A 15,890-nucleotide genomic window follows, 5' to 3' on the forward strand; every position below is an offset into this window, starting at 1 on the left:
CAATCACGAAAGCCAGATAACCAGCAGGTGCAAAAATACACAAGGAAACTGGAAAATGTGCGCGCGCGGCTTATAAAATAGCCACCTTCATGCCTAGCTGTTAGGCTCACTCAGGAACGTCCCAGACTGCCCCTTTTTAAATTTTTTTTACACGCGTATGTACACGTGAAAGTGAAAATACACGCATAATTTGGGCTTGCTAATTTTTACACGCGGAACATTTTGAAAATTCAGCTTAATATTTCCAATTCCATTAGACCGGAGTTCGGAAATTAAAATCTCACGGACGGCGGCATCAAAAGGCCGCCGAGATATCAAGCATTACAACCAGTGCCGCGGAATCATTTTCCAATTTGCAACCGAGGACCGGGGGATTTCCTGAATCTGTACTGACAAGAATCTAAGCTCTTGCAATCAGATCAAGCCGGTTTCACTAAAACAGACTTCCACAAGGCAGAATGAAAAACTCGAGGTGTCAGCACCGTTTCCTGTCATCTCCAGCTACTTACCATGGGCTCTCAGGTCTAACGCCACAATCCTACACTGAATCCGACTGGTGATTGCAGACTGCAGAAAACAAAAAAAAAAGGCCCAGATTTAGTTTGCACAGAGACATTTGAACATTTCAGAAGCACAGTAGCATTACTTAAGAAGGTCGTGACCTATGACCAATGGCCTCTGGGCTAAGTTTGACTGCTGAAAATCTGGGGAAGAGGTGTGCCAATAATCCGAGGAGAGATAGATCCAGCTCTCAACTATGGCACACATGGAAGGCAAAAGCCTGGTTGGGGCCTCAGGCTCCTAGAAACTTCTAAGGGGGCACCACCTCACTTGTATTCTGTAGAAGGGTCTCTGTCTTCTGGTCTGGGCCATTTTTTTATTTGGGGTGAAATTAAGCAAAAATATCATCCAACACAACTCAGCCCACAAATTCTCTCTGGATTAACTACCACCAAATGGATCCCATATATCCCTCCAACCATGCCATTATGAAAGGCAGACTAGAAATCTAAGCCTGTGAAACACATTTTTATAAAAACATTTAGGCCACACTCCTCTGGCTTCACGTGGGAAGTGTTACAGCAGTAGCGCCGGTGAACGAAAGACCAGGAATTATTCTTGAAAAGATACCTCGCTCTGCAGCCTAAAACTCTTTCTGCATGAATCATCCTTGGAGAAGTAAAAGAAGAGGTGGGAAGGGAGCAAAAGACATTTGCAGTAAAGCCTTAGGGCAGTGGCATTCACTTCCGGTCCGCGAGGGCCAGCAAATGGGGTAGGTTTATTTATTTCAAAGATCTCTGCTAATGCCAATGGACACGGATATGCCAAAATACAACCAGGTTCACTTCCAGTTCTCAAGGGCCACAAACAGGCCGGGTTTTCATAGGATATGCATGGGAGAGATCTGCATGCAACTCTCTCTCATATGCAAACCCATTAGGGATATCCTGAAAATACGGCCCCTGAGGACTGGGACTGAATATCACTGCCTTAAGGTATTTTGGTATATCAGGATCCATTTGGAATCAGCAGTGTTGGATCTCCAGGCTGAAAGAAAATAAGATTTGTGGTGTGCTTTTTTTTGGGTGCCAGTCCTTTATACTTTATCATCTTTACCTGCGGTATGTGGGATGACGGGGGCGAAGCTTGTCCAGGAAATATAACAGCCTCCCAGAGGCACCCGAGTCTCTGAGGCTTTACCAACAGCACATTCTGCTCCCTTTCTACCCATCCATTTGCTCCTCATAGGAAAATTCATAGAGAGAGAGAGAGCACATGCAATCATATCTGTAAAGAGATTTTGCAAGAATTCACAAGCAAAATCCTTTTTATAAAACTACATGGATAAAGAAGAAAATTCTTGGCGTGAACAATTTTATAATGGATGAGTTACCCTAAAGTACAGTGCAAAGGCAAAATCCAAACCAAGTTAAATTGGGAAATGCTAACTAACTGTGAGTGAGGGAACCATGAAAGGAAGGAGCGAAACAATGACTTTCACCTTACTTTGGTTTTATATACTGCCTTCTTATCAAATTATGCTCAAAGTGGATAACAAGAGCCGCCAATCAATCACATAGCCATTAAGAAACAGAACCTAATATAAACCTAATATAAACACGACAACAAAAAAGTAATAAAAATAAACAAAGACTGTCAAAGAGAGATCATAACTTCTATACTTTAAAAGGTGAATTTTAAAAGCCCAGTGCACATCAATTAGGGGGTGCGCGAATATGCTGGGCTTGCGTGTGCCGAGCGGATTTTAAAAGCGCCCATCTCCCGGAGCTTACACATCTCGGACAGGGGCAGGGCGGGAACCTGAGATATGCGTGTAAATACTTAAGTACACCAGCATGTACCGAGGTCCCCTGCCACGGCTTACGTGTAAGTGATAAAGTAAAAAACGCTAGGCAGATCAGTGGGGTTTTAAGGGTTGGGGCTTAACTGGGGGAGGGGTTGGAAGACCTCTCACTTAACTGGGCAAACTGGGAACAAACTGGTTTTAGTGCCCCTTTTAAAATCCCCCCACTCGCGCGGGAGAAGCGGCATTTGCACACGTGCGAGCGGGCAGCCTATTTTATAACACAGCCTATTATATAGCGTATGCTATAAAACAGCTGCAGCCTTGGACAGGGGTCAACACATGCACGTACATGTGCGCCGGTTTTAAAATTCACCTTTTAATGACTTAAGGCAAACAGCTGCTGTCACATTCCATTTCCACGGCCCAGATGCTGCTGCAATCTGCAGGTGGTAAAGGATTCACTCCCAGTCGCTGAGGGCTAGGTCCCACCCAAGAGCCGAGCTCTCCGCTTGCACATGGAACCAATATATGCCTGTGATCACCACTGCACATCAAGGATATGGAACAGGGTTCTGGAGAAGAGGTCCATGAACAATTATTAAGCAGGGAGGCATGGGGGTCACCACCTCTAGCATCCGGGAGTGGGATATTGGGCTTGATGGCCATTGTTCTGATCTAGCTCAGCCCTTCTTATGTTCTTAACAGAGGTGGTCAATACTAAATTTCACAAGTTGTAAAGCATTCTACATTTGTTCCATTTTAATAAGAGGTTTTTTTTTTTTAAAGGGGTCTTAAAAAAAGCTCCATTTAGTACCCAAAGTCCCAGAAACAAATTTCTGCAGAGGCAAGTCAACACAGTAGCTTCTTTCTAATTAGACAGCAAGTACTGCAGTCAGGCTGCTCCTGATTATTGCTATTTAATTGGCTAATAAAAACGACCACTAATAAATTGCCACTTTCATGATTTTCTTCCAGACTCCCGGCTTAGCTGCAGGCCCCACAAAATCCACCTCTTCTGCGCATGACCTAAATCCAGCTGTGCTGCCAGAAATAGATGGTTTTTGGATTTAGCAAACGATAAAATCTTCTTGGGAAGTCTTCAGCCAATCAGCTAAATTAGACATTTTTGGACCCATGCGTAGAAGTATTTCACATTCTTCCCCACTGCCAGTCAGAAAAAGCTATTCCTGCAATGCAAGGTTTAATAATAGAAGCTAAGGAAGTGATGTGTTAATTATCAGCCCAAATCAGTAAGTCACACACACAAAACAAAAAGCAAATGATTCCTGTTTAACTTTAGTTCTTCAAACATAAGAAATACAATTACAACTTTGAAATCTCTTTCTATTTTTGACCTTCCAACTTGTCTCCAGGCTTGTAATGTGTTTATGACCTGATTTCAAGCCACACAAAACTTTAATTTTGGTTATTTGGCTCCATTATGATTAAAAAAAAAATAAAAAAATCCCCAAAACTATAGAGCCAATCAGGGCCGGTGCTAGTTTTTATGCTGCCCTGTGCGAAAAATTACTGTGCTGTGTCCCCCCCCCCCATTCATTCAGTGCCTGTCCTGGGCCCATCAAATAAAGTCCAGCTCCGTCCTGCTATCTATATTTTTCACTGACATGCCCCCCCACCCCAGAACCCATGATTGGGGAAGGTTATTAGTTTCCCTAGACAAACCGTACAGCCTTGCACACATATCACCCCCCCCCCCCCACGCACAATTATGCACAAATTTTACATGAAAAAACATTCAAAAGTACAGTCTGCGGAGGCAAAAATAACAACATGCATATCATATTTACATACACTGCTGTGGTGTCAACCAGAAAACTCTGCAAAACAAGACCCTTGGAGCTCCTATGGAATTAGTCTTTTTGTAATGAGTGTTGGGTGTGAGCTTGGCCCCCAGAAAGCCAAGAATAAACAGAATTACCATTACAATATAGTAAACTTCCCATACCAAAACAGCCCTAACAACCTTATCTATGAAAAGACAACACTGCACATATTACACCAGGCCCTAGAACCCTAATAAAACTTCTATTAGCAAACCAGGCTGCTACAGATCCCTACATAGAAATTACATGCCAGCAAAATAGCTCACCTCAGTCACATATGCAGAACACAGACAGCCCCTCACCAAATACAGAATAAAGAGATCAGAAAGTATGAACAGAAACGTGCTGAGAAGAACTGAACTGGAACCCACAATTTATTTTTTATTTTATTTAAATTCTTTTAATATACCGATGCTCAAGACCAAGTCTTATCGTACCGGTTTACAATAGAACTAGGGGAAACCAATTAACAACTATATAGAAGATAAAGTTACATTAAACAGGGAGCAAAAAAACATGGGCGTTGGAAGAAAGGAAAGATTTCAAACGAATACAACTGGAGAGTACTGAAGATAGTCAGCGAAAAACAATTAAGTAGCGAGACATATAAAGGTTAACATAAGGTTGCTGAATTCGGCTGGTGATTTATCATAGGCAATTATTAGCATAACATTTCCAGTGGAAGGAGGAACAGGGGAGGAGATAGGGAATGGGTAGGAAGGTGAGAGAGCCAGAGCAACAATGGAAAACCAGAGACAGTACCATTTTTCATAAAGCATTAAATAACAACATCAAGAAATATAAAACAATCATAATACCAAAATCATATTCATAAAAAGAATAAATATTTCAAACAAATTAATGGAGTACTGAAAATTTCCCAAATACCAATAAAATATTTCAAAACGTCTGATGAAAAACACCATTTAAAAAATGTTTTATCCTCCCCCCCAAAAAATTAAATATTTATTTATACATTTTTATATACCGACATTAGATCAGAGATTTCAAAAGATAAGAATTATCAATTTACACCCAATAATTAAAACTAAGGATTTAAAAAATCTCCTGCTCTCCACCCTGAGATTGTTGTGGATTGGGGCAGGTAGGGACGCCCAAATTTTATCTTCTCTCTCACACTCACACGCACAACTTTCATTCTCTCACACACTCCCTCTCCCTCACAAATACGTTATGTGTGTGGGCCTGTGAGAACTTGTGTGTGACACACGAGCTCTCAGACACACACACATGCACAAACACACGGGCTCTCAGACACACATTTACTCTCAGTCACTTACACACATGGCCTCCTGTTATCTTCGGGCCACGGTGGGATGAGCTCCACAACCAGGGCCGGTACAAGGGTATTAGGTGCCCCAAGCAAAACTTCAGCCATGTGCCCCCCACCAACTCAATCCCAGAGTCTTTGCTCTTTCCTCCACAGGCATCCTCACCCCATCTCATCACCCAGTCCTCGCTCTTCCCCTATCTCCATTCTCCACATTACTGCTCTCCTACTCATTCCCCCAATCATCGCTTGTCCCTACCCCCAATCCAAACACCTGCTCTCCCATCTGGGGCCACTCTCTTTCCTTCCCTTCTCTCTGTCAATCCCCCCCAACCAGTCGAGTCGCTGCTCTCCCTTCAATCTGCAAATTTCCACTCTCCCACTTAATCCCTCGGTCCCTCTCCCCCTCCTCTTTCCCATGCACCCCTGTCATGCTCAAGTGTGCACACAGCAGACAGCACGAGTTTCTCTGTTGCATGTGCACTCGAGGATTTCCTGCCTGCCCTTCCAGCCTCGGGCTCCCAATAATGACGATGATGCTGGTGGTGGTGGTGGGGGGGGGGTTCAAACACCTCTCAGGGCCCTGCCCCCCCAAAGAAGCCGCGTCATTATTTGGAACCCAAGGCTGGAAGGGAAGGAAGGCTTTTACCGGCCCTGTCCATCACGGCCCCCTCCTGATTTGGAGGAGGTGGGGGGAGCAAAAGATGCGCGAGTGCACATGGAAACAAAACATGGACCTCTCCGAAAGCCGACGGCTGCTGGACAAGGCTGCCTTTTTGCATTAGCACTGAATGAGCAGCAGTGCTACAGAAAAAGCAGACAGAAAGTGGAATCAAAGAGAGATGATGATGCCCGATGAGCACAACTCAGCTAGGAAAGCATGTCTGCTATAATAATCCTTTGTTTTGCCATAGAGGGCATCTGCTATTAATACATCATTCAGGGATAAGCCCACAGAGTGCCGGGTTAATTATGGATGAAAGCAAGTAAAGGGCAACCCTGGCTTGACCGCACCTCTGCCCAGAGCCTGATCATTATATACTCACAGTAAATACTGCCCAGGAGAGGGCAGAGTGCCCTCCACCATGCAACAGAAGTAAGACGGGTCCCTGCGATCCACTTCTGTAAATTCGAAAAGTGTGTGGACAGTTAAGGATAGCAATTCCCATTAACCTGAATGTAACTAGAGAGAAGCAGTGCATATTTATTGATTACAGAGGAATAGCAGTGACCAGACTAATGGCCTGGGCAGGTAAGGCCCTGCCAGGCAAGAGACAACAAGTAAATTCCTGAACCCAGATCCTGCTGCTCCTCCAGTCACAAGATCACGGCTGTATGGAAGGAGATGTACAAGGAACACAGTAAAATATAGGAAAATTAGTTTCTTACCTGATAATTTTCGTTCCTGTAGTACCACGGATCAGTCCAGACATCTGGGTTGTGACTCCGCACCAGCAGATGGAGACAGAGCAAGACCTGTCGGGCTCCACTACATATAACAAGGTGCCACCCACAGCCCCTCAGCCTTACGTAATGTCAAAGCAGAAAATTGAACAACCAGGCTATCTAACTAAACCGCCCTCAATAAGGGCCGATTCAAAAACCCCCAGCTGGAACAGAACTCCCAGAACCAGAGGAGAGAACAAATACAACCAATTTCAACAATTGAATCCATCGAGCGGACTCTCCGTTACTTCAGAACAAACAATACAGACAACTTGGGCGGGCTCCTGGACTGATCCGTGATACTACAGGAACGAAAATTATCAGGTAAGAAACTAATTTTCCTTTCCCTGTACGTACCCGGATCAGTCCAGACACCTGGGATGTACCAGAGCCAACTTACCGAGGGTGGGAACCAGAGAGTCCCGCTCGGAGTACCCTCTCTCCAAAACCCCCTGAATCTGCGGCCTGGACATCCAGCCGATAATGTCTAGTAAAAGTGTGCAACGACTTCCAAGTAGCCGCCCTGCAAATTTCCTGAGGCGATACCTGAGAGGATTCCGCCCAAGAAGCGGCATGCGACCTCGTAGAGTGAGCCCGAAGGCCCACGGGAACAGATTTCCCCCGCATAATATATGCCGAGCCAATGGCCTCCTTGAGCCAACACGCAATCGTGGTCCGGGAAGCCGCACCACCCCTCTTCGGACCGAACACAAAACAAAGAGGTGGTCTGAGACACGGAAAGGGTTCGCAACCTCCAGGTAACTGAGGAGAACCCTGCGCACATCGAGTTTCCGTAAATCTCTTGCCCCAGGCTCCGTCCGCTCCCCTACAGGAAAAGTGGGAAGCTCAACCGACTGGTTCAAATGGAACGCCAACACCACCTTCGGTAGAAAGGTAGGAACCGTCCTTAAGGATACTCCTGAATCCGAGATCCATAAGAATGGCTCCCTACATGACAGAGCCTGCAACTCCGAAACTCGTCTCATCGACGCGATCGCAACGAGAAAGACCGCCTTTAGGAGTAAGATCCTTTAGCGTCGCCCGCTTGATCGGCTCAAATGGCGACGAACACAAGGCGGAAAGTACCCAATTGAGATTCCAGGACGGACTAGGATGACGCAACGGAGGACGTAAATGCTTAGCCCCCCGAAGAAAACGAGCTACATCTGGGTGTAGTGCCAGAGACACCCCGTGCACCTTACCTCTGAGACAACCAAGTGCCGCAACCTGGACCTGAAGGGTACTACAAGAGAGACCTTTCGAAAGACCCTCCTGAAGAAAGGCTAGGACATCGGATACAGATGCTGACATAGGATCTACCCCACGATCCCTACACCAGTCCTCAAACACCGCCCAAACCCGTAGACTGTTTCCTGGACCTCAACAAGGTGGCTATCACCGCATCCGAATACCCTTTATTCTTTAATCGTTTCCTCTCAAAAGCCATGCCGCGAGACAGAAGAGATCCACGTCCTCCAAACAAACGGGGCCTTGACGGAGAAGAGCCGCGGACCCTTTAAAACAAAGGGGAGGTTCCACTGTCAAGTGGAGTAGATCCGCGAACCAAGGCCACCGCAGCCATTCCGGTGCCACCAGAATAACGTCCGACGGATGCAGCTCTATCCGCCGAAGTACCTTGCCTATCAGGGGCCAAGGAGGAAACACAAAGTAACACATCTGTTGGCCAGGGAAGCACTAGCACATCGACGCCCTTGGCCCCTCGCTCTCTCCGCCGGTTGTAAAAGCATGGAGCCTTTGCATTCTGAGCGGTGGCCATCAGATCCATATGTGGCGGTCCCCACCTTTTGCAGATGAGGTGAAAAGCGTCCTCCACCAGGTCCCATTCTCCTGGATCCAGATGATGACGGCTGAGGAAGTCTGCTTGAACATTGTCGACTCCGGCGATGTGAGACGCCGCAATGTTGCTGAGATTCTGCTCCGCCCAGCACATCAAGCGTTGCGCCTCCTCCGCCACTAGCTGGCTCCTTGTCCCGCCATCCCGATTGATCTCCGCCATGGTACTCACATTGTCCGACAACACTCTGACCGCCTTCCCCCGAATCAGCAGGAGGAAGGATTGCAGCGCTAGGATTACCGCCCTGGTCTCCAAGCGATTGATGGACCACTGTGACTGAGCCCTGGACCACTGTCCCTGCACAGACCGTCCAAGACAGACCGCTCCCCAGCCAGAGACTGGCGTCCCTAGTGATTACCATCCAGTTGGGCATGAGCAGGGATACTCCACACGTCAGATAGTCCGAGTTGAGCCACCAGTGAAGACTGGCCCTCGCCTGGTCCGTGAGTGGGAGCAGGAGGTGGAATTCTTCCGACACTGGCTTCCAGCGGGAGAGCAACACTGACTACAACGGACGTAGATGAGCGAAAGCCCAGGGAACCAAAGCTAGCGTTGATGCCATAGATCTTGATGCCATAATCTTCAAGAGTTACTGCGTAACTCTTGAAGATTAATGTATTATGGTTATTATAGTTAATGAAGTTAGCAAACTACCAGTTAATTCCATTATCTTTATTTATAAAACCAGTTACTGTTAAATGTAAAACCTGTTCTGATATTTGTTATGCTACAATATCTGTTATCTGTAAAGCCTGTTGCGTATTTGTTGTTCCCCTGTAAACCGAAGTGATGTATAACTATACGTACCTCGGTATAGAAGAATCTATAAATAAAATAAATAAATAAAAATAGAGCCTAACACCATCAGGTAATCGTACATCCGAGGAATCTGGAGGGACAATAAATGTCTCACTTGACTCTGAAGCTTGCACACACTCTCCTTGGAGAGGAACACCTTGCCCTGCTTTGTGTCGAATAGTGCTCCCAGATACTCCAAGGACTGGGTGGGGACCAAACGACTCTTGGCGAGATTGACCACCCATCCCAAAGAGCGCAAGAGCTTTAGGACTCTGTCGACCGCCTGCCAACACTGTATTTCGGACTTGGCCCGAATCAGCCAATCGTCCAAGTAGGGGTGCACCAGAAACCCCTCCCTCCGGAGCTGAGCTGCCACCACTACCATCACCTTGGTAAATGTGTGGGGAGCGGTGGCGAGACCGAAGGGATGAGCTCTGAATTGGTAGTGCCTGCCCAGAATGTAGAACCTGAGGAATCTCTGATAAAACGGCTGAATGCCTATATGAAGGTATGCTTCCTTGAGATCCAACGAAGCCAGGAATTCGCCTGGACGAACCGAGGCTACCACCGACCGAATCGTCTCCATTTTGAAGCGTGGAATGCGAAGACACCTGTTGACCCCTTTCAAGTCTAAAATTGGTCTGAACGTGCCCTCCTTTTTTGGCACGATGAAGTAAATGGAGTACCGGCCCTTGCAGTGTTGCCCCGGAGGCATGGGGGTTATTGCGCCCAAGGCCTCCAGTCGCCGAAGAGTTTCCCTCACCGCTACTCGCTTCTCTTGGCACTTGCAGGGTGACACGAGAAACTTGTCTGCAGGAATCCGTACAAAATCTAAAGCGTAACCTTGACTTATCACGCTGAGGACCCACTGGTCTGATGTTATTTTGGTCCATTCCTCGGAGAAAAGAGCCAACCTGGCTCCTACATTCGGCACGACCGACGGGATCTACCGAGAGGAATGGACTGTCCGCGTTTCATTGGGAAGCCTTGGACCCTGTTCCCGACGAGGGCCCACCTTGCCTCCCAAACTTTTTGCCACGAAAGGACTGAGGCCACGAAGATGATCTGGAGGAGCCTGAACGATAAGAGGAACCTGACGATCTCTGCGGACGCGACCTTCTGCTCCCCCAGAACTGGGATCTATTGGAGTAAGAGGTCCGAGACCTGGGCCTGTCCTCCGGCAGCTTGAATGCCTTGTTTTCTCCGAGCGACTGCATCAGGTCATCCAACTGTTTACCAAACAACAACTTCCCCTTATATGGCAGCGAGCCAAGGTAAGCCTTAGAGGACCCTTCCGCCGCCCAGTTGTGTAGCCAAAGGAGATGGCGCGCGGAAACCGCTGAAACCATGGCTCTGGCCGACGTATGCAGCAGGTCATACAGAGCATCCGCGCTGTAAGTGATCACCGCCTCTAAATGATCCGCCTGAGCAGATTCCTCTTCCGAGAGACTTGCATTGGCCTGGAGCACCTGGGTCCAGCGCAGGCCTGCCCGCAGGGCAAAATTCTACAGATGGCTGCTCGGACCCCCAGAGCCGAAACCTCAAAAACCTTTTTAATTGCAGCTCCAGCTTCCTAACCTGTATATCCTTGAGTGCTGTGGCCCCCATGACCGGGATCGTCGACCTCTTCGTTACTGCCGACACCGCTGCATCCATTCTGGGAAGGCGAAGGAGCTCCAGCGCGTCCTCTGGTAGCGGATAAAGCTTATCCATAGCCTTACTCACCTTCGGGCCCAACTCCGGAGTATCCCATTCCCGGAATAGTATGTCCGACGCCGAGAAATGGAATGGGGAAGCCACTGCCGGACCCATAAGGCCCAACAGCACCGGGTCCATTTTGGCCCCCGGCCTGGACTCCACCGGTGGAGCGTCCACCCCAAGCTCCTGAAGAATGGCCGGGATGAGTGGGGCCAGCACATCTTTCCTGAACAAGCGTACCCCCTTCGGGTCACCATCCACCGCCGGTGTTCCTTTGCCGGCACCGGGCTGGACCGGTCCCTCTCCATCCACCCCGTCGCCCCCCCCCCCCCCCCAGGGACCCTACAGATGGGTCCGCCTCATCCGGTGACGTGGAGTCGGTGTCCGTGTCCTGAGGGATACCTCGCAAAGGGCACTTCTCCTTAGGCGGGTCCGAGGTCCTCCGGGACCTATTTCTAGATTTCCTCTTCCGGGACCCCGACTGTCCATCCAAGCCCCCCGAGGCCAACTTCCTACCCGCCTTCCGCCTGAAGATTTTATGCTTCAGCACCTTGCGTAGAAGAAGTGCGAAATCCGATGAAAAGGTAGACTCCGAACAAGAAGATGCCTCCTTTAGACTATCTTCCACCGGAGATGCAGCCCCCCCTGGGGCGCTCCCCCCCCGGAGGGCCGCTGCTGTGGGGAAAGCGCGGGAGGCATGCCGCCATTAACAGCAACCAGCCGCGTGGCCTCTCGAACGGCTCCCAAAATGGCGGCCGTTCCCGCGCTGAGCGGGAACAGCTCTGCACTCCCTTCAGCACTCCGCCCGGTGGCGATCGCATCGGCCGAGACCGGCCCCCCCGACCGGCCTCGGACGGCCCCTCGCCGCCCGAAACGCAATTTGAACAAATTCCATCGCGCGCCGAGCCGCACGCGCAGCAGGAAGACCCCCTCGGCATCCGCCGCACTGCCAAAGCGCCAAACGAACAATTAAATTAAAAATTAAAATTAAACACCCTGATGCCAAAGGAGCCGAAGAACGGAGAGTCGGTGCGGCACAGAAAAAACCCACAAACAGTAGTGCTTTTTTTTTTTTACTTGCCGCTGCTGTCCCTGGTCCTGACACTCCTGCTCCAGCAGGGGTGAGTGAACCGGGCTCCCCGGTGTCACCCCCAACGCTGCCACCGGAAAAGGGCCGGGTCCTCGACCCTTAGCAGCGGCCTCAACCAGGGGGGGGAATGGTCCCCTCAGGACCTTTCAAAACCCCCCTGGGAGGCTCCCAGGATGAGGGATTCTCTTCTTGCCTTCTTCCTGTAACTTTCTTCTTCTTCTTTTTTTTTTTTCAAACTATTTTCCTCACCAAAGAATCCCTGACTAACTAAACCACAATTACCATGCTACCCAGGGATCCCAGAGGCTGTGGTTGCACCTGCTGGAGACAGAGTAAGACTGAGGGGCTGTGGGTGGCACCTTGCTATATGTAGGGAGCCCGACAGGTCTTGCTCTGTCTCCATCTGCTGGTGCGGAGTCACAACCCAGGTGTCTGGACTGATCCAGGTACGTACAGGGAATAACAGTCATGTATGACGGATGGAAAAGAATAAAGAGCAACGGCAGCAGGTGGTGTGACGAGCACTACTGCCTTTGCATCCCCCCCCCCCACACACACACATCAACCACCTAATAGCCCTCTCCACCCTTCGCCTCCCCTCCGGTCTCTAAGTTTACGGTAATGGTGTAACTGCACCCCAGAACCTGCACACGAGCCGCCACTGAAAGATGTTTTGCAGGGAGGTTAGGAGGCAAGTTTATATTGACTGTGCACTCAAAATTTTGCTTTTAAACATCATTTCCCCCTCCCCTACCTTCTCAGGCAATTCTTGCTCAGTACAGCAAGATGCTAAAAGCTGGATATACCGTACCTACAATCCAACTTGTAATCCTGAAAAGCCGGAGAGCTGGTGGGGGCTTACAAAGAAAACTATTGGTGAAAACATGTCATGCACACACTCTCACTTAAAAAATGGGAACATATAAACTCAAATGATGATTAGTGATAGGGCATACAAAATACAGCCATAACCAAAACCAGAAATGCATTGCAGATCTCTTTTTCTCTTTGCAAGTTTGTCCTTCTCCAGGAGTGTGAGCCCACTCCCTGCAGTGCCCCAAAGCTCAGCCAGAACAAGAAATGAACGGGTTCATGAGAGCAGGCACTAGCCCGTCGAGCCAGTGGAAGGACAGCGTGATAAGACACTTTATCTGAAATGTTGAGAGACGGTACAGGGTCTGATCGGGAGCTGAACAGAAACCCAGCAGCTGCAGAGGCCCTTTGCTGGCATTTTGCTGAAAGCTCCTCCTCAAACTGTCCCCATTTCTCAGCCTCTCTGTTCGTGAATTTTAAACACAGAACATGACAGGAGATTTGGTCTGCCCATCCACCTCTCTTGCTTGGTATTACAGGTATTACAGTCCCTTTCTCTCCCTCAGACAGCAGCGGCTCCAGAAATTTCTGCGTGAGGGGGCACAGAGAATATCAGGGTGGGTAAGTGTCTTTCCCTCCAACCAAAGTGGTCCAACCAGACTTGGGGGCGGCTTCTGGTCTCGGGGGCTCTCACACTGGAGCCGCCCCTGCACACAGACCCTCTACGCTCGTCCCATGCTCTCTTGAATTCTGATACTGCTGTTTTCTCTATCACCTCTACAGGGAGGCTGTTCCATGCATCCATCACCCCCTTTTCACTCCCAGGGTCCAATTTTGCACTTGGATCTTTGTGTTTGATTTGGTACTTGTTGCCTGGACTCGTCTGAGGGTTTTCCTAGAGCTCCAGCTAGCACGGGGACTGTGTATCCTCATCAGGCATTTCCCTGGATCATTAGGCCTTGCCCCAAACAGAGCCTGGACTTAAGGCGCCTATTTATCCTGTACTTGGCAGCCTATGTCTCAGCTAGTCATCTAATACTAAGCAGGGAGATCAACCAGAATTCCTATGAAGACCACAACTGCTCAACCAATACATTAAGTAGCCATTTGGTAAAAATGAAAAAAAAAACCAAAAAAAAACTTTGGAATGGATTACAAAGTTCAGTATCAATGATCTTGAGCTGATGACATTGGATAACAGGAAGTCTTTGTCAAATGAAGAGAACGCCTGTAAGAATCACCCCAAGTCCTAAGGCACGCTTACTGTAAGTTACAAAACAAAGCAAACTGAGGTTTGAATAAAAGGGTAAATATTTGTCCTGGTTAACGGTAAGAGTAACCCAAATGCAGTCTGCAAAAGGATATATCTTTGCCAGTTTCATTTTCTACTACGATGTCATCCATAGATTCAAAGTACTGGCTCCAAGGCACTGGGGAAAAGTCCCGCTTTCTTCCAGGCCTGCAAACAAACAAAATGACATTTATTTATTTATTTATTTATAGTCCACACTATCATCAAATCTAAGCCTTTAGCACAAAGCCATAAATGTGGTACTGACCACATGGAAATCAATCCCACACAAGACTATTGCAGAGGGAATCATACAGCTCCATTAATATAAAGCACAGAACAGCTAGCAACATTTGACTTTTCATATAAAGATCTTAAGGCGGTGATGGTATGTGAGGCATTGTATTGTAACAACATTGTGCCATGACCTAAAAAAAACCTAAAGAGACCTTACATTCTTGGTACAATGGCCATATCTATCTCTACAGTCTTACTTCAGTGTAAAATTTTCAGTGTTCCTATAACTAGGGATAAACCCAATAGTTGGCGACACTTCGGAAGCCACTGGGTGTAGGTAGAGGAGCATACAGAGTCGGGAAAGTCCGATGGGACTCAGAATAGGTTGCCAATTGCAATGGGGTCAGACATTACTGTAATCCTGGTTCGTAACTGGATGATAATGGACACAGTCAGTCTTTAATAAATCTCACCACAAATATTTCAGAGCATAAGCAATGGGGCAAGTACAGAAGATATCTGAAGGGGTGGCAGGGATTGTAGAACGGAGTGATTGATTGTGTATTGGGAGACTATCAGGGCTTCCCAAACCTGTCCTGTGGACCCCACTGCCAGTCGGGTTTTCAGGATATCCGCAATGAATATGCATGAATTAAATTTGCATATACTGAGAAGAGAAATATCACTTTACATACATACACACCCACACTCATGCAGTGCCTTGAAAACGTTTTCACATCCTTATACATTTTTCACATTCTTCTGTCTAAAATAGGTGACTCGAAATGTATTAAACTAGGAGTTTGTTTCACTGATTTACATAACATACTCTACACCTTCATCATTAAAGAAAAATCATAGAAATACTCCAATATATAAATGTATATCATTTAATAAGCTGCAGAAATATGTGATCAGCTAACATTGCATTTCAATGACACTACCAATCAAATGGTAATTTGGGACTGTCTTAAAGCAGTTATTAGAGGGAAGCTGTTATCTTGGTTTGTACAGAAGAAAGAAAAAGAAAAAAGTCTAGATTACAACTGGTTAATTCGATGAGATTCAGTTGCCTTAAATAAATTAGAGACAGCTAGAAATAAATTACATTTATTGGATACGGATATTTCTTGCCAATTTGCTCTCACGAGGCAGGAGAACTCTGAATATGGCAATAAGGTTAGTAGATTATTGGCTAGGAGACTGAAAATAAATTTCC

General features: G+C 47.6%; 1 protein-coding gene across 2 annotated transcripts in view; it reads right to left on the bottom strand.

Moving 5' to 3' along the window:
• PPME1 (protein phosphatase methylesterase 1) overlaps positions 1-15,890 on the bottom strand; it is a 95,025-nt gene that overhangs the window by 60,287 nt on the left and 18,848 nt on the right. For both annotated transcript variants that reach the window (XM_029602103.1, XM_029602104.1), the window contains exons 2-4: positions 14,509-14,602; positions 6,490-6,582; positions 510-567 (exon numbers count right to left, since the gene is read on the bottom strand). In XM_029602103.1, coding sequence (XP_029457963.1) covers positions 510-567; positions 6,490-6,582; positions 14,509-14,602 — 245 coding nt within the window. The remainder of the gene's footprint in view (positions 1-509; positions 568-6,489; positions 6,583-14,508; positions 14,603-15,890) is intronic.

This window comes from Rhinatrema bivittatum, chromosome 5, assembly GCF_901001135.1.
Source record: "Rhinatrema bivittatum chromosome 5, aRhiBiv1.1, whole genome shotgun sequence".
In the NCBI taxonomy this organism is placed as follows: Eukaryota; Metazoa; Chordata; class Amphibia; order Gymnophiona; family Rhinatrematidae; genus Rhinatrema; species Rhinatrema bivittatum.